Here is a 19398-nt window from a genome sequence, read left to right as displayed (position 1 = left end):
GTTTCTCAATCAAATCAGTACCAAGGTAAATAAAGAAATGAGTAATTATTTCCCTGGAACTTGATTGATAACCTCAGAAAATCCTTCATTTGAAATAGAGATAATTACAATTTAATAAAGGTTAATCATAAAAACGCGTTCAGATGAACAATTTTTCCAGTTAGTGGTGATCGGTCCAAATTATGTTACTGCGCAAAACATACGGAGTGGAAACAAATATTGAGACTTTTTCAAATACATCTCTGAAACTGAAAATTTCTATTTACAATTTGGCATGTTACAAAGAGGTTCGTTTTTTTTCAATAAACGGGGAATTTATTGAAAAAAAAACACACCAACACACTTTCCGCAACGTTTTAGTAAAGCTTCTAAGCCATTATAAAAATATGATACACATTTAGAGGTGAAAATGTTCGTAAATGGCCTGTTCAAATTCATCGCCACTGTTAAATATTTTACCCCTTAATTCGGCCATCAGCTTTACGAACAAAAAGTAACCAGATGGAGCTAGATCGGGACTTTATGGTAGGAGTTCAAACTCTCGGAGCCACATTCGTGTACACTAGCCTTGGAAAGCGGAGCATAGTGGACTGGAGCATTATCATTAAACAAGCGGTTTCTCGTTTTTATTGCCACAGTATGGAATATCTTCTGGATGTCAGATCGTAGTAAAAGACGCTGCTTTTGCACTGAAAATATCAAGTCATTAACCTTTCACTAATTTTTGACATATTCAAATGGTGTCAAGTGGTATCCTTGAAACACTTGTTTTGAAAATGCCGGTAAAGTCTCAGTATTGTTTTGTTGAAAGCTGTTGTTCAAGTATGCGGGCGGTCTGGACTCTGATATTATAATTTTGATAAATAAAATCGTTTCCGTCATAAGATTGGTTTACCAATATAAACATGATATTGAGGTAAACTTTAGAGCTGAACACCACTTTTCCAACAAACGCCAGGTTCTTTGATATTCATGCAAGCCAAATATTTACTGAAGATTTCCCAAACTTATTACTACAGTCAACATATTGCTCTTCAAATCCTAAATTTGGTGGTGTCTTAACGCGAATACGTCCTTCATTGCACGACTCTGGATTGCTTGCACTCATCTGAAAGCTATGCAGAGCTAGCAGTCGAATCTAAAGGAAGTTCTCTTAAAAAATTAATCAGTGCAACATCTTATGCATAATTTGGTAATTTTCTGTCTCCAGACACACTGACATGTAACATTAGGTAGGAACTCTGAGTTATACAAGCAAAATGTAGTGTATCCTTTTTCAGTAAACAGAAATTTTGAAACTCTTGAGTTGATAAATAAAAAATTCAAATTACTGAGGATTCTACAATTCTTTTGAAAGTTGAAACATCCGATTTGATAAGTTTTGTAACTAGTGGTGTAAAATGTACGTCAAGCAACCAGTTGCGTGATATAAAATGTTACTAATTAAGGATTAACAAAAATGTCGAAAAAATGTTGTAAACTATTATAAGATTTCATTTATTTGAATTATTCTGTTTTGGTATTCGAACACTGTATTCATAAAATTTGATTAGTTACCTATTAGAATGCTATAAAAGCTTAAGTTGTCATCAATCATTTTGTTTATTAATAAAAGTAACTGTAAAGTTTGAACAATGAGTAAACTGAATATGTGAGACTGAATTAGGACCATTTGTTTGTTTCTTTCCATATTTGTTGAATAAATGTTGTTGATGTACTAACTCATTGAGTTGTAATGGAACTGTAGATTTTATTTTTGGTATCTGTCGTATTATTTTCGGAATTATGAACGTTGTCAGTTGTATGACAAGCGTCTTCAATATCTACACCGTCGCGATGAGTTTATCAAATAATGAAAGAAAAGCTTTGGCTTTATTATTATTACAAGACGAAATTTTTCAAGAAGAGGTTGACATGTTAACAACGATTCATAGTAGCACTAGAAATTCTACTAGTAGATTATTTGAAAATGCATCCGAAGCAGTGGAGGAATATTTAAATTACTTATCCCTAACATCTTCTCGACAAAGAAAAGAAATTTCATTTTAGAACTACCTGTCACAACTTAAACAAACACAAAAATTTTGGAAACAAATATAATTATTGTTTAACATAATCTCCTTTTAGCTCCATACACTTTTTCCAGCGATGTTCAATAACTTCGATACCTTTTTTATAATAAGAATAATCAAAAAGGTGTATGAAGTAGCAATTTAAACTTCAATTCATTAATTGGCAATTGCAATAACGGATGTGTGAGCTGGTGCGATGTCTTGATGAAACTACACTCTCTTTTTAGCCAAATGCCGCCGTTTTTGCTTGTTTTTCTCGCTCAAACGTTGTAGTAAGCTCGGATCATACTCGCTGTTGATAGTTTTTCCTTTTACAAGATAATTAATGAAAATTATCTCACTCGTATTAAAAAAAATGACGCCATGACCTTGTCTACACATGGAACGGTCTTTGCCGATTTTATTTTTTTTTATTTTGTTTGGATTGTTCTTAAATTTCGGGTGTGAATTGATTAATTCACGTTTCCTCCATGGTTATGGAACAGTACAAAATCGGCTTTACTTTCGTGAAACATTGCCAAACATTCGACGGAAACATCTTCACGACGGTGTTTTTGTTCCATTGTAAGCTAACACGGAACCCATCTTGCGCACAGCTTTCTCATGTCCAAATTTTCAGTTAATATGCGTGGTACGGCAATTTTTGAAATGCCTACAAGTCTGCTAGCTCGCGCACTTCAGTTGACGATCAACCAGTGTCAGCTTAAGGGTTTTCTTCAACATTTCTGGAGTCGTCACCTCGATTCACCACAAAGGAGCAGTCTCACCCAGAGTAGAATCTAGCTCAGTTTTTATATTTGTTAAGCTAAGGCCATTCAAATAAGAGTATTACATCACATAACGATGACAAATTTTTCCATTATCCATATTTGAATAAACTGAAAACGTTCACTATTGATGTTTGTGTACTTTTTAATACAATAGTTTTTAATAAATTGCCGTCTTCTATAGGTCAGACTAGGTACTTCTGGGACCATTCTCGTACGACTGAACAAACTGCTTGCTCCCGAAGCAGTGGTTCAGTTCGACGACTTCATTTGATTTTCATTAAAAAATTAAGTGTTCAGCGTTTTGCGTTGCTAGGAAAACACCGCTTAAGCCGCAGTATTTAATCGCCAACAGCTATGGCGTTTTAAGTAATTTCAAAAATCTATCCAATCTATTTTCATTTTTTTCATTTTACTCAAAGAATATTAATTAGACCAAATTCGCGACTGCAAATACTGAAAACTTTTATAGAAGATTGAAAAAAATATTTGAATACAAATAACTAAAAGATTGGTAAAGGAGAAAACTGAGTAGTAATGAAGTAACCATCATATAAAGACATAAAGAGTAAGATGTAAGCATAATGGTAACAAAGAGACATGCCAACCGAAAGAAATGTCATTACAGTTCTTGTTGAAGAGACAGGGGACTTAGGGTTGATGAGGTGACCGACTAATAAATGGCTAGACACAGTCAAGTTGAAGACAATGAGGAGGAGATTAATTGACAGACTTTCATTTAGGGGTAGGTCTTTCATAATAACAGTTTTTTGACCAATTTTGAGATACGTACAGCATAATGGCAATAAGGATTTTCCCGATAAAATGGAACTTGGTATTCGATTCCATTTTAATTCACTTATCTGTCCACCCAGTAATCTTTGATCAGAAGTTCTTAGTCCAGGATATTTGGTCTCGGTTGTTTCTTCCTATATGCTCAAGTTGTGTTCGGATACCTTTTTATTGCTATTGCTTTTTAGCTTTGTACTACAGTTGACGATTCGAATCATAGCTTTCTGAAGCTTTAGAGTTACCACTGTTAGCTAGTCACTCCTGGTTGCTATATAAATATCCGCGTAGAAAGTCATTTTGGTATTGAACGTCTTGGAGACAGCTGTCGAGTTGATATTGTAGAAAAATGGGAAATATCTACCCCTTGTGGTACTACTGCATCTCAGTTCGTTTCTGATCCTTTTGAGCTTAAAAAGGAATCTTCTGCGTTTTCAACAGTTACACACACAGCTTCGTGAGTACTTTAGAATAACCAACTATCTCAATAGTTAATATAAAACCTCCATATTAGAGGTTCATGGAAGTGGGAAACCTTTGTCTCATTCATGCTACTAACACCATTGTATTTTTATTTGTTCATTCCTTTATTTCATGAACAATTAACACATTTACTAAAAAATTCTCAAAAATGCGAACAAAAGTCTGTGAACGTTAATTTTAGAAATTTTTCAATTGTTTTCAAACCTTATATATTTATATCACAATCTATTATAGAATTTGGTATACCAACGCGATTTTTAATCAATTCTACTTTATATATATACAGTGCTTTTCAGATAAAAGTATCCACCTTTAATAACTTTTGTAATAATGGTATTTAGAAAAAATCCAAAAACACGTCAATTTATGTTGGAAGGGGCAAGCATTATAGCTTATTTAAGCTTACTGGAAAAGCCACCCCCTCACCCCTAGCAGCATCCCCTTTATTTTTTTAAATTACTTTTCATATTTTTTATGTAAAATTTGGATACTCCTCTTTGAGCTGATTTCAGAAATGTATAATACTTGTAGGTTAAAGTGGTTAGTTTATGAGATAAACAATTTTTCTTTTAAGAGCACAAATTTTACTTATTATTTACTTTCACCTTATTTGCCTGTACTAAAATGGGTTGTACAACAGTTCAAACTCTTTAATCTTTTTATATATCTATCTTTTATATATATATATATATATATATATATATATATATATATATATATATATATATATAATTTTCTCATAAAAGTAGGTTGGTATTGCAATTGTTATAAAATTATTTATTGAGAACATATTCTATCACATATTGCAACATTTTTGGGTATGTTAGCTAACTTCAGAAATATAATCGCTTAATACCCAAATTTACAAACCTCATTTCGAATCCGGTTCTATAATTAGCTAATTAATTACAAATTAGAATCTGTTTTACGACGGAGCATACTTTTATTATGAAACAAATTTTCAAGCTACTTTGAGTGATATCCCTATAAAGTAAATTGATCAAGTTATAATGTGTTGACAGGTTGCAATTTTGAAAATTACTGTTTTAAGTTTTTTTACTTACATTCTTATCCATTGGTAACTATTAAAGCAATAATAGTCAGTGGTTGGCGAATACATAGAGAAAAGGAATAAAGACGCAGCAGGCTTAGGATTAAATGGATAAAAAGTTCAAAAGGTCGTAAATTTTCTTCCAACGAGGAGGTAATAAAAGCTGTGGTGGTCTGGTTTGCAGAGCAAGAAGAAAAAATTTTTTTAAAAGGTCTTGAGACGTTCCAGGTTCGCTGTAATAAATGTATTCAATTAATAAGAGAATATGTTGAGTAATAAAATACTTTTACATTGAAATTTTGTTCGGTTCTTAAGTAGGCTAAAAAACAGCTTTAGAAAAAAGATTATAACAAACAAATTATTTCAAGAATTTGAGGTCAATCACTAGGAGGCGTATTTCAAAATATGAGATTATAAAATTGACATTTTTGGAAATTTTCTCAATTAAACGGCATTTTATATACAATAATCAAATTCTATAACAAAGTATGTGCATTTTCAACTTCACCAGCTTAGTTAATCCCCTTAAATAAGACGTGGGTGGAAGTGGTAACCTTTTTATGCACAAATGCCAGCTATTTTTTCTGTAAGCTTGATGTTTTTTGAAAGAGCTTTTGACTACCAATACAAAATGTATAAATTCCAAGCAATAGGATTATCGTGAATGCTAGAAGGCGTTGCTTAATATATTTCAGAAATTGTAACGTCTCTAGACAAATTTAAATATGAGATATTACATGGAGTTTCCTGCAGTATTTTAATTGTTTTCTTAATGAACTTATTATTGCTGTTAGGTAGCACATTAACTTACATAACTGATAAGTGGCGCACTAGGTGTTCAAAATGTAGTCCATTATTTTCTATACATGAAATCAGCCGCTTTCAATAATGTCATCTGTTGTTAAGGGTATATTCGTGTAAACGAGATATTTTATTCGGCTCTGCAAATAAAAATCTGAGCCAGTTAGGTCTGGAGATCTGAGCGGCCAACTCAATAAAGTCCCACGTCCTATCCTCCTATTAGGATATGTTTGATTTAAAAAATGCCGAACATATATGAAATATATTTCAGTCACCCACATAATAGACCCACCGAGAAACAATACCCGGACTAAGAATCAGACTCAGTTCTATTGATTACAAAAGTAAAGTTTAAAAATGTCATACAATTTGATCATCAACAATTCTATTTTATGTTAAGAATTATTTTTTATTTATTAGTTTGATTATTGCTAAAAACGTGTTATTTAGTTTTTTTCAAATTTTAATTTATTCTTTTAATACTGAGTAGATCTCGTTTTTTTTCCCAAATCATTTATATTAAGTTCTGTGGTAAATTGGATGAGAAGGTCAATTTATAATGAAAAGCCCGGTATACTTAATCTAATTAGAATTTAATGTTATTTTTTTCTAAAATAAGAACATGTAAATAGATTATTTCCACTTGTTAGTGTTGTTCCAATGTTGCGTAATACCAATTACTATGAATCTCACATTATTTGAATTCAGCAAGAAGAATAAAGTTCGTCTAATTAAAAATTGCGCTGAATTAGTTACCGCGTGTTTACCTACACTCTTCAAAAGTAGTAGTACCTAATGTTAAAAAAGTGGGGTGAACAATCCTTTGCGGTACCTAACATCACATCCATTCATTAATACACGTGCAAAGCTTGCAAATCCCGCATTATGTGGTTGTAAAGCTAATGCTGACGCCGAATTTTAACGATAAACGTGAAAAATTAAAAACGCTGAAATGAATCTATTATTAGCGATCGTTTTAGCGGGGTGTTTTCTTTTAACGAACAATTCTGAAAATCAATCTTATAGATTTCAAAACATTTTCAAAAATATAACCAACTTCAGTGTTGTGAAAACGAATGTTAATAACGATTTGAATTTTGGTGTTAATAGTAGCAGCCAGGACAATTATGAAGAAAGAGGAAGACTTTGCGTTAAAAATTTAACGAAGTGTATGGAACAAGGTAATATTTTATTGACATTTATTTACAGGTATACGACGAAAAGTTTGCACCTAGCTTTTCTCTTTTTTTTGTAATTAAATTCAAAAATGCTCGGACACGTCGATTTTGCTTTTAAAGGGGACAATTTATAAACATATTATTCGATCTGCGCCTTTAACCCCCTAAATTTCAAATAAAAAGAGGGGTTGACTGATATATTATTTGAAAGGGTACAAAATTGTCTATCTAATGATACCCTATTTGTTGAGTTTTACTAAAACAGTTAATGCGAAAACGGCTTTAAAGACATTAAACCGATAATTTTGGTATTAACGAAAAATACAAATAAGTTTTAATTATTACGATTGAAAACAACTACAATCTTTTCTAAATTATTTATCTTAAAGGAAAATGGGATTTCAAAAACACGACAAAAATTCCTCATTGATGGTTATGGTTTTTTCTGTTGAAATAAAAACTGCAGATACGTGTAGGAAAAGAATTTACACAGTTTATTTATGTCTCTTCATTGATTCAGTTTGGTTGCTTTTTGAAGTTATTTTAATTTCACGGTACAAAATAATTTATTCCATTCCAGAACGAGTTGAAATAGTTAAGCTTTATTTTAAAAATAATAGTTGTGCTAGACTTACGGCTCGCTTATTTAATGAGAGTCATCCCGATAAAAATGTGAATGATGTGTACGTTGGCAAGTTAGTTAAAAAGTTTGTAGATACCGGATCTGTCTGTAATGTAAAACACCAGCCGCAGAAACCGATCAGAAATGAAATTGTGTTATGTTGAATTGGATCATACTCAAAGTACTCGTCAACTAGCTGAAGCCTTAGGTGTCTCTCGTTCGTCCATAATACAAATTTTAAAAGCGTACAAATTTCATCCGTACAAAATCAAACTAGTACAGTACTAAATGAGGATGATCCTGATAGAAGGCTGCAATTTTGTAAAACAATGAGCTAGCATTTAATTGAAGATCCGCAATTATTATTTAACGTTTGTTTTTTCGACGAATGCACATTTTATTTGAATGGAGTTGTGAATAGGCACAATTGCCGTTACGTTACATTTATTCCGTGAGGTTCATACCCAATATCCTCAAAAAATAAACGTCTGGTGTGGCATATTGGGAAATCATATCAAAGGACCACTTTTTATTCCTGGAAACCCAACTGGTGACGTCTACCTAAACATGCTTGTTTATGGCCTTTAGACTTTTTTCTTTGGGGACACTTAAAAAATAAATGTTTTGCCCTAGTCCATAGAAGATCTTTGCCAACGGATTACACCAGAGTGCAGAAACATAACACCTGATATGCTACAAAATGTTAGAAATAGATTTGAGCAAAATCTGTATTATTATAAATTTATTATTATATTATATAATTATATATTATATAATTATAAATTATTATAAATAATAAATTAATTTCATGTCTTTGGCAGCGACCCATTAAGATTTCGAAACACTTCAATAATCCATTTTCAATTAATTACATTTATATATAAAAATAATCGAATCTTGTTTTAAAAACAGAAATTCTTTCTAAAATCATACAACTATAAACTATCTAGGGATTCAAATATTGATCTATCATCTTCTTTGTTGGGTACCAATTTCGCCTATTCTTTCATGTGTATTTCTGTTCTCTAATAATTTGTTTTGATTCCAGTTTCTCTACTACTTAGTGGTGTAGGGTGTTGATGGTTATGTTTGCGCAAATTTCCTCTATTCATTCTTATTATGAGCTAGGTCCTTTGTTTCTTTCCAGTGCATTCCTCGTTCATTCAGTACTCTCTTCCACGATTCCTGTTCCACTTCTTTCCCTGTTTTTTCCAATTTTCGCTTTCCATATTATTTTAATGGGTCGTTGTTCATTCATCCGCTGTAAGTGTTCATAACATTTTATTTGTCTATCCTCTATATCATCTAATGTTGGTTGTATATTTAGGTATTTTCCTATGTCTACTTTTTTTATTATATCTTCTTTTATCACTTCTTTCATTATTTCTTATATCTATAACCTCAATTTTATTTTTCTGTCGTCCTGGCAATTCCCAAGATTTACATCGGAATGTTCGAATTGGTCTATATTATTTATAATATCCTTAGCAAAATGTTTCTGTTTTTTTTATTTATGGTTCATTAGTTTTACACTCACGTTATTTATATTTCCATCTTATGTCCCGTTTCCGTTCAATATTGTTCCTAGGTATTGATAGTATTCAACTTGTTTGAGTTTTTCTGTATTAATTCTTATATTTATCTTGGTCTCTTCTTTTCTATCACCATTACTTTTGTCTTGTTCTTGTTTATTTTCATATCCATTTCAATTACTGCTTTGTTCTTGTATAATACTATTTTTTATAATAATTAAGATGGATAAATTATATTGATTTTCATAACTATATTTTCAGAACTTAATAAATAGAAACATATTCCATATAAGGTAGGTTAAAATATTAATTGACATTTCTACATGAGAATGCTTTAGAACACAAATTCGGCCTTCTCACGACTCAATTTGAATCGATTGATATAATACTAATCAGTAGGTATAGAAAAAATTGATGAAACCTTTATTTGAATCGATAGAACGATAAATATCATTTAATATTTGAAGATGATTTCATGCAAATGTTATCCGCGGCTCCACTTTAGATACCCCATGCGTAAGGTCCAACTTTGACACACTCTCTCCAACATATCGGCCGGTATTTCACGCATAAATGCTTCAATATTGGCTTCCAGTGCGTCAATCATTGCTGGTTTATCCCTGTAGACATTAGCCTTAACCCTTAACATGGCCCCACAAGAAATAGTCCAAAGGCGTTAAATCACACGACACACAATCTAGGCGGCCAGTTGACGGGCCCCAAACGTGAGGTGAAGTGTTCACTGAAGGCGGCTCTCAATTTGGCCATTGTTTCGCGTGCCGTGTGGCATGTGGCACCATCTTGTCGAAACCACATGTCAGATATGTCCAATTCTTCCATTTTGGGCAAAAGAAATCGACACAATCATCACACGGTAGAGCTCGCCATTCACAGTAATGTTCCAAACCAAACAGTGATTTTTTCGGGATGAATTGGTAGCTCTTGCAATGCTTCTGGCTGGTCTTCACTCCAGATGCGGCAATTTTGCTGGTTAACTTATCCTTTCATAAATGAGCCTCGTCGCTAAACAAGTGTGGCTTCAATTCTTGCACCAGCCGTATTTTATAAGATTTTACACCCAAATCCCTTCGCAAAATTTTCTACGTAGTGGAGTAACAGAAGCCCAATAGCTGCGAACGGCGGCAAATTGACATTTCACGGTCATCAGTAACACCGGAGGATACAGCTGCAATATTTTCTTCGGTTCTCACTGTATATTTGCGTGTTAGTGGTTTATTGTCCAATAGTGTGAACTGGGTTCGAAATTTAGTCACAAACTTCCGAATAGTTCCCTCAGTAGGCCGCCCAAACTACCCATAAATTGGAAGTAGTGCTTAATCAAGTATAAATTTTGAGAGTAAAATTCAATAATTTGCAAGCGTTTTTCGTTCGTAAGTCGATTCATGATTGAACTATAGACCTAACTTAACGAGTTTGACAATGATTCCAAGACACGATTTACGCGTGATTTGTCAAAAATAATGTTGCCAAAAAGATACCAGCAAAAAATCACTATTACGAAATTATATTCAAACTGTCATTTAAATTCTAAGTAGAACATAGGATGATATTGAATTGTACATTTAATGGTGTGTAATTTTTAAGACTTAAAATTAATCCATATTCATTTTTGTAGGTGAACTTAACACAAATCATTAGGAGATATTAGAAATTATCGTGCAGAGGAATGTGCTAAGTAAATGCATCTAAAAATTAAAAAACACATCAATTTATTTGTTAATTTTATTTCAATTATTTAAATTTGTGATCATTAATTGTTATTTATGATGTGTGTGTTGAAAGTGATGATTTATTTTGTGAGTGGAAAAGTTTGTGAAATGAATGGAGCGGATTGAAAAACTTCATGAACAAAATAATAATTATTTATGTAACAAGTGCAAAAAGTATTTATTTTGACAACACGTCGAGTGTAATAAACACTTTTTTCACAAGTTGCATACAATATTTTTTCTACGTTCATGAAAAAAATGTTTTCTAGATGTAGAAAAATTAGAAGCCCAATTTAAGAGCAAAATATTTAATAACTAATTAACGCGCTTAACATTGTGTCTAACTACGTTGTGCCTCTGTCGTCATAAATTTAAATATATTATGCACTTTTCCAACAGTTTGTGAGCATGAAATATCATGCTTAACATGCGATTTGAATTTCATAATAAAAATTCTTTCATAAAGTGTACTAATGTTTTGATAAGCGATGTTTATTCTTCGGCGTTCTGTTTACAATTGGTAGATGTTACAACTGTAGGCACGTGTGACGAACGTGCATACAAAACTCAGAGAAGAAATGAGATTAGACCAGATGCACACGAATATGTTGTTGTTTTTTTGTTTCTGAATAAATACGCAATTTTGCAAATTTTGATTTGAATTTGGAAACTACTAAGTACCTCAAATTCTTTCCGAAGGTCAAATACTTAATAATAAAACTGGAAAACATGCTTTTAAAGCACTTAAACCTAGAACACATGAAACCCACACTTTTTTCAGAATTAAACTAGAATTAAATATCTCAATTCACTAACTTGCTTTTTAAAAAAGTTTATTTAGCAAATTGAGGATTTAATAATTTAAAGTTACAAATAGTTACACTAATCTGACTGGCGTACTAGACGAATATCAAATTGAATGAACTAAGTATTAGTTTTACAGACTTCTTTATATATTAGATCTTATCTTCTAAAATAATAATTATAAAATTAGATAAATATATTTATGGTTCATTATCGTCACATTAATAATAAATAATTGAAGTCGATACTTTAATAGGGTTGAAGTGAAATCTATAAAACTGACAGACAGACTAAACATAGACAAATTTATAGTAACGATAACTTATTGAAGCTAGAGTTCATAATAATAAATAAGTAATTGATGATGATACGCCGCTGTGAAGGGGGTTGTTTTAGATTACTTAACTCTAGTATTTTTCATTTATTATTGTTATAATCTTAGTTTAAAAAAATTACTTCTAGTTTTTTAGCTTTTTCAAATAATATTTATTTTCCAGTTTTAAAATCAATTGATTGATGAGAATAAAATTTTTCTCTAACTTCTAGTCGTTAGTATTGTAAATCTCCAACTCACGGTGCACGGATGAATTATTCTCCAACAAGATAATAAGTTATAAAGTAATACTGATGCAGTTAGTATAGTAAATCCTCAACAGAGGGCAGACAATTGTTGAATTCGTTTCGATGTACAAAAACACTTACATTGATAATTTTCCGAAAAGAAACCAAATTTACATTTTATAAAGTGAACGCTCGGCTAATGAACGCAATTAATGTGGCGGGATATACTAACAGCAATGAGCCACAAAGAAGAGTTATAAAAATTCAGTTAACAATAATTGATTGAAATAAACACTATAGATAATTTTTACATGAAAATGCATGAACCTAGATACTTTTTCTTCTCCACTAAATTTAACTAATTTCCTCTCAACTACGATATAGTAATTTACATAACTGGAAAAAAGTACTGTTTTTTTTTCGAACAAGTAATCAAGATTTTATAGCGAGCCATAGGAGAGTCCTGGAAGTCTGCAAGTCCAAAAAATCAACATCTGGTCGTGTTAAGTACATTATTTTTTCAGAAACTGCCTGATTTAATTATAAAAATAAGTAAAGCAGCACATTTTTTTGTGTTATTTATATATGGAATAAAATCAAAAATATACTAGTTATTGCTTATATTATTCATGAGAAATGAAAAAGTTTGTATGGTCTTGGAAATTTTAATTTCGTAAGAGAATGGTCTATATATCCTTGAACGACATTGGTAGACATCCAGCCACTATGTCTCTTTAAATGTGTGATATACTCAGCATTATCAGCAAAAAATCTGCAATTTAGCCCCAAATTTCTAGAACTAGTGTACACCAACAAGTCGAATACACAATTTATAATTTATAGTCTTTGTAGTATAGGATAGTCGTAATGACAAATATTGCCTGTATAATATCAAATTTTCTTGTTCAAATACAACAAATATTCTTTCAACGTGAGTTTTTGAATCTGGTATTTTTATGACCATCATATCTTCAATATCATTTATTTGATTGTCATTTTTGTTAGTTTTTTTGTTGACACTTTTTTCTTCCGATTATGATTTTTCGGATTCCCAAATAAATTTATTGATTTCTTTTCTGTTAATGATTATTTACTTCTTTGTTTTCTATCCAACGTTCTTCTTTTCAAGAAATACCATAAACTTCTGGAACCTGGCTATGCTGACATTATTTTTAACCAAAATGGTATTTTTCAGCATCCAGTAGATGCTCCACAGAATAGAAGTTCTAACGATTTCTCATTTCTGTACATGATAAGCCAAAATTACATCCTCGGTAATAGTTTTTGCATTTCTTTAGATGCATCGATTTCTTGAATGACCTACAAATAATTTCCTACCTGAACTTTGATTTTTTTTGTTATTTTCCTTCTCAAACACATTAGAAAGTAATAGTAGAAGGCTTAGTGTGTAGGATATTTGTTGGGTTTAACGAATCACATTATTTGAGCTACCTTTTTTCACTATTGACTTTGGTTTCCTTTTCTACTATAGATACTGTCCTGTGGAGAGGGTTGGATAAATTGAATTGACTATTTCTTGAAAGTTGTGTGAACCTTCATCCTATTTATAAAATCAATTATTCAACAGACGCACATTTCAATGACCAAGTTATCGTCTTCAGAGACTGAATGTAAATCACATTGTTCATCAATTTACTCACCATCAAACGCGTTTCGTTGCACAGTTTTGGTTGGCTTATGTTTCGAAGCAAGTTTACTACAGAGTTAACTTTTACTCCTAAAGTGTGTACTGTTAATCCAAACACTTCCAAGTAAATAGGTATCTTCATTGTCAGATTAAATCCTTGTTCTTCAGTAATGTATGTTCCAAATGATGTGTTTTGCCACCAAGCAATGGATGCAATGGCTCATACTGCGGAATTAATATTGGAAAACTGCTGCTGCAATCGTATCGAAATGCTAATCGATTCAAATCAGTGCCGATGCATTCCGCGGGTTGTTTTTTTGCTTTTGTGATTGAGAAGCACGTGCAATTTCTCGTTCTTCTTCAGTCCTAGAAACACAGACATCAATCTGTCAACTTCAAAATTTTGTCAAATTTTTGATCAAACTTAACCATAAATAACATTATAAGACGCTGTTAACTAAAGTTTTCTTATTCCTTGTGATTTGCGTTGTGTTATATCAATTTAAAAAAATGAACGGCTAGACTGATGTTTTGACTAATGAATTCTCGATTTTTCTCTTTGTTGCTTGATATTATACCACGTTTCAAGGCACGTCCCACGGATAGAGGATGAGAAGTATACTGTATCCTTCTTTTGGTTCAAAACTATCTCCCTAACAATTTTTAATCAAATCGATTCGGTCGTTTTTGGAAAATCAATTGGATCATTCCATCAATTTCTTTCGTTACGGCACATCTAAACTTATAAAGGAATTAAATGCAAAATCTAATAAACTTGCTACATACTTCCTGTGAGGAGATAACGCTGCTATAGACAAACGGACGAAAGGATAAAACGCTAGTTATAGCGCATGTTTCTGTTAAAATGCGCCAAAAAAATTATGGTGGTTCATTTTTTCTTCTATAGCAGTTTATATTTTGCATATGAGCTTTTTACCCTATATATTTTCTCTCATCAATATTTTAATGAAGTGACCATTACTTATGGGTCACCCTGTAACAACTGATTTTTAATTTCTTCATCTATTTGTCGGGAAGTGAATAAGGATGTGTCTAAATCAGAAAAACAAAATTTTCTGACCATGATTTGAAGGTAATATAATATTTGATCACCAAATTATCTAACTCTAATGACATTAACTAAAATTTATATTTACACATAAAATAAACATGAATATGTATAGGAAGGCTCGTTGGTAATCGTAGAAATATTGAGGAAACAGTTTTAAATAACTTGATTTAGCTATAAAAATATCAAAAAAGGTATAATTTTGAATAGCTAACCACAGAATGAATAATAAATTTCCTGAACTCTGGGAGCAAATAACAATGTTGCTCTGATTTAGGAACCCAACAATGAACACGCTGATCACAAGGAGATTAAGAGAGAGTCTACGTTGTTCTAATGGAACGACGGCGACATGTCGTCCAGTTATTCCGAAAATATAAGCGATCATTTTTTGCTCCAAAGTGCTTCGAGTACGAACAACTTTTGTTGGATTTGGCTCGTTTTGAAAGATCTATACAATTGATTGTTGTTTATTTTCGCATTCAAATGCATAGATCTATGATTCGTCGCCAGGAATGATCTTCTAGACGTCTTTTGAAGCACCGTTATTGAATTTTTTCTATCTTTCCACCAATCGACACAATTTTTTTTCGATCGATTAGCATATTATGTGGTATCTAGCGTGATCAAATCTTTTTGATAGCCAACTGTTCATACAATATTGAATGTATGCAAGTGGAATTAATGTCCGAGTATGCCTCAATGTCACGGTTTGTTACATGACGATCTTGTAATATCAGTTTACGTTTAGTATTGATTTTTCTGGTATTACAGTTGATTTTAGACAACATTATTAAAAATCATTCTGCAGCGAAATGCGACTACGATTGAACACCAGCGAAACACGCTGATTGAACACTGTTGATTGAATCAACGTCGAAAATAGCCATTTAATTCCATTTTTATACCAAGATCAAGGTTTCAAGTGTCTGTAAAATACTCATTTACGCAGTGTTGCCGAAACTTAATCAGTAATTCTCTTATTCTACCAACTAAACCCAACAACGCTTTTCATTAGGGTAAGGAAAGTTACTGGTATGCTGATTGGACTCTGTCTGGTAAATTACCATCTGCAAACAGTAACTTCAGAAAACTCTGGTCTTTCTGCGAGTAAACAAAAGCAACAGCTGAGTACCTTCTCTGTGAGTGCGAGATTGTTCATAGACAAATGTTACGGTAGTCTCATTCACTATTCTTGGAAAAGAAGTAAGTCACATCTTCTAGACAGACAACTCACTTTGTAGAGTCGTTGCAACATGTCTGGTAAATAGCACCGGGTACAGGTTAAAGTTATTTTTAGAAGCCCAAATCATGAGAAGAAATTATTGAACATCACATCTACTATACTGAAAAATGCTAAAGACAAATTTAACATTTATTATAGTATTCATTCTTTTTCTTTGGACTATAGGTTTATTCTTTATCAATTTTTGTTATATCTTTCTAGCATATATCTGAAGTTTTATTCTCTATTAGATGAAGTATATTTTTGCTTTTAAACGTTCTGAGACACACAATAAATAACTGTTGTTAACTAATGTATAATTCAATAAACATAATTTGATTGAATCAATACATAATTATCAAATGGATGAAGTTTTACCTATGAACCAAAAACATTCATATTAATTAACGAAGTAATTTAAGTAATGAAATTACCTTGGAAGGAAATGTTAAAAGGTGCATCGACACCGAGGTCATTTGGCACCTTTCTGTATATATTTGCTTCTCTAGTAGCATTTATAGTTTATATCTATTTATAATATTTAGTGGTCTTTTGGTGGAAATAAAAATGAGGTACTATCTCTATGAAAATATTTGATTTTAGTCATAAATCAACTAATTAATCAAATTTCATAAGCTATATACAAAGTTTATTTCACACACAGATTTCTGTATCCGTGCATTTTGTTTGTTTTAATACGATTATTTTTGTTTTAAAAGCAGAAGTGTGAATGATGTGTTATCGAATCACCAGTCATTGAATTGTCAAAGAAATAAACTCGACCATTTAAACTTCTTCAGATTGCTTAAAATTAAACTAGGTGAGTCATAAAAAGAGATAAAGACGAAAACGTACTAAATCATCGATTTTAAGCACGATTTTATCAGCTTCACCTGTATAGGGTTTGTTTGTGAGCTTGTCTGTAACTCTCCTTTGTGGCTTATAACTGTTAGTATATCCCACCATTTTAATTACATTCGTTGGACGATCGGGTTAAGGCAACAACCTCCGGATTCGCCGGTCGTTAATTCAAATCCCGTTCACGCTAGAAAAAAACTTGTTTCTTCGGCGATTTTTTTCTAGAAATCCTCACTGCAAATTCTCGCATTAATCAAATTAAATTTTATAACTATCTGCCTTCTGTTGGAGATTTACTATACTACCTATATCAGTATTACTTTAGAGCTCAACAACTCAAATTTTATTGTGTTATTCGAAAAGAATTTTACATCCGTGACCCTCTGCTGAAGATTTATAATATAAATGACTGGAACAAAAATTTCATTTTTGATGAGAAATCGAACTATAAACTAATGAACACACTTTTACTCTTTGAAACTAGTATTATTGTGAAAAAATCGTGGGGAACTTTGTTTATTTTTCATTCATTATTGTTTTAAACTTATTTTGAAAATTATTTTTAACTTCTTAGTTCTTTCAAACTATATTTAATAATAAACAAAAAGTGTGTTGGAATAAACATACGCTAATCCACCAGATAAAACAGAAAAGTGTCTTGACATAGATAAATGTACCGGGTGGGTAACTTGGACCTTCAGATAAAAAAAATATAACAAACATAGCCCCAAGAAACACGTGGATAATATTTTTAGGGCCACCATTAGAGATATTTGTTAATATAAGATTAAAATTTTTTTTTAAAATCTACAAAATCAAGTGGAAGTTTATACACGATAATCAAATTCTTCAAGAAATTCCGCTCATTTTTCATTTTACAAGGATCAGTCTATCTCTTCAAATTAGAAGGGGGGAGAGTGGGAACCTTGCTTAGTAAAAAATCCCTATTAGTCCAATAATACAAAATATACGAATTCTAAGCAATTTTATTAGCAACTTAAATGCTATAGGGCATGTTTCACATATTTTAGATATTATGATTTCTCTTTCCAAATTGAAACACAAGCATAGAAGTTTGAGTGAGCCTTATGAGAGTGAATTGAATCATCATTAAATCAACGAAAACCGTATGTTGATATCTTTCTTTCTCCAGAGATATCTTAAGAAATGTGTTAACTGCGAGAATTTTTCTTCAAAAGTCTATGATACGAGTTTGCTCAAACTGAAATTGGAAATTTTTTCTAGATGGAAAGTTCTTAGATTGCTAACAAGTCACTGACGGGTGGATGGCACAGCAGTTACATTTTCTGCCATTGAAATACTTCGTATTACCTGTCGTATTCTTTCAATCATATCCTCTTGTCGTGGGTCTATTTATGTGGACAAAATCTTTTATTTGAATACATTAAAATATGAGCGAGCTAAACATGCACATCTAAGTGGCCAATTGAATAAACCTCAATGTGCTATCTACCTATCAGGGTATGTTCGATCCAAAAAATCCAAAAATATATGGAATTATTTTTCGAACAGCCATCATATTATAAGAACATATCTCCACGTTTGGTTAAGGGTAAGTCTTCTTAAAGAGGTGGAAATTCGTTTCTCAATAAGTCTAAATATCTCCATTAACTGAAAAATGCGATTGCTGTATAATATCTAGTTCAAATTGGAGTCATCCGGTAAATAGAATAAGCTGTACTTGTCTTTACCAAGCCCACAAATTATTGTATAACATTACGATATATTTGGACATTAAAAAAAATCTATACTGTAAGTAGCATGAGTTAAACCAAATAGTGAGGCTGACTTTGTTAATCTCTTACAACTCCTACAGTTCGTAACAACATTGAAACAGGGCTCTGGGATCTTTCGGTAGATTATGCATTCCTAATGATGTCAAGATATCTATATTTAGGGTAGCAATTTTTCTTGTTTTTTCAAGAAAAAGTTCCCTAGTAACTACTTCCATTTCTCAATCATAAGGATCTTATGATAACTTCCTCAAATTGATGCAACCTTCCTAAAAACTCGTGTCCCCAAATTTCATAATTAAGCTATCAAATGAATTAGTTCAAACAAGGTGATGGTCTTCATAATTCTGACACTAATCCCACTCTTAGGAGTGTATGTGCCATTGGGTACCTAGGTTGCTTTAAAATTCTGGTTCCTGTGTAAATTTATTTACCTGAGTTTATAAATATCCCT

General features: G+C 31.8%; 1 protein-coding gene across 1 annotated transcript in view; it reads left to right on the top strand.

The window, feature by feature from the left end:
- The first annotated feature begins 6828 nt into the window (after positions 1–6828).
- LOC130449262 (O-acyltransferase like protein) overlaps positions 6829–19398 on the top strand; it is a 94534-nt gene continuing 81964 nt past the window's right edge. The window contains exon 1 of the mRNA XM_056786966.1: positions 6829–7144. Within this exon, the coding sequence (XP_056642944.1) occupies positions 6916–7144 (229 nt within the window). The 5' untranslated portion in view covers positions 6829–6915. The remainder of the gene's footprint in view (positions 7145–19398) is intronic.

The sequence above is a fragment of the Diorhabda sublineata genome, chromosome 10 (genome assembly GCF_026230105.1).
Source record: "Diorhabda sublineata isolate icDioSubl1.1 chromosome 10, icDioSubl1.1, whole genome shotgun sequence".
NCBI classification, from domain to species: Eukaryota; Metazoa; Arthropoda; class Insecta; order Coleoptera; family Chrysomelidae; genus Diorhabda; species Diorhabda sublineata.
The sequence above is the reverse complement of the archived record's forward strand: the minus strand, read 5'-3'. Positions and strand labels throughout refer to the sequence as shown.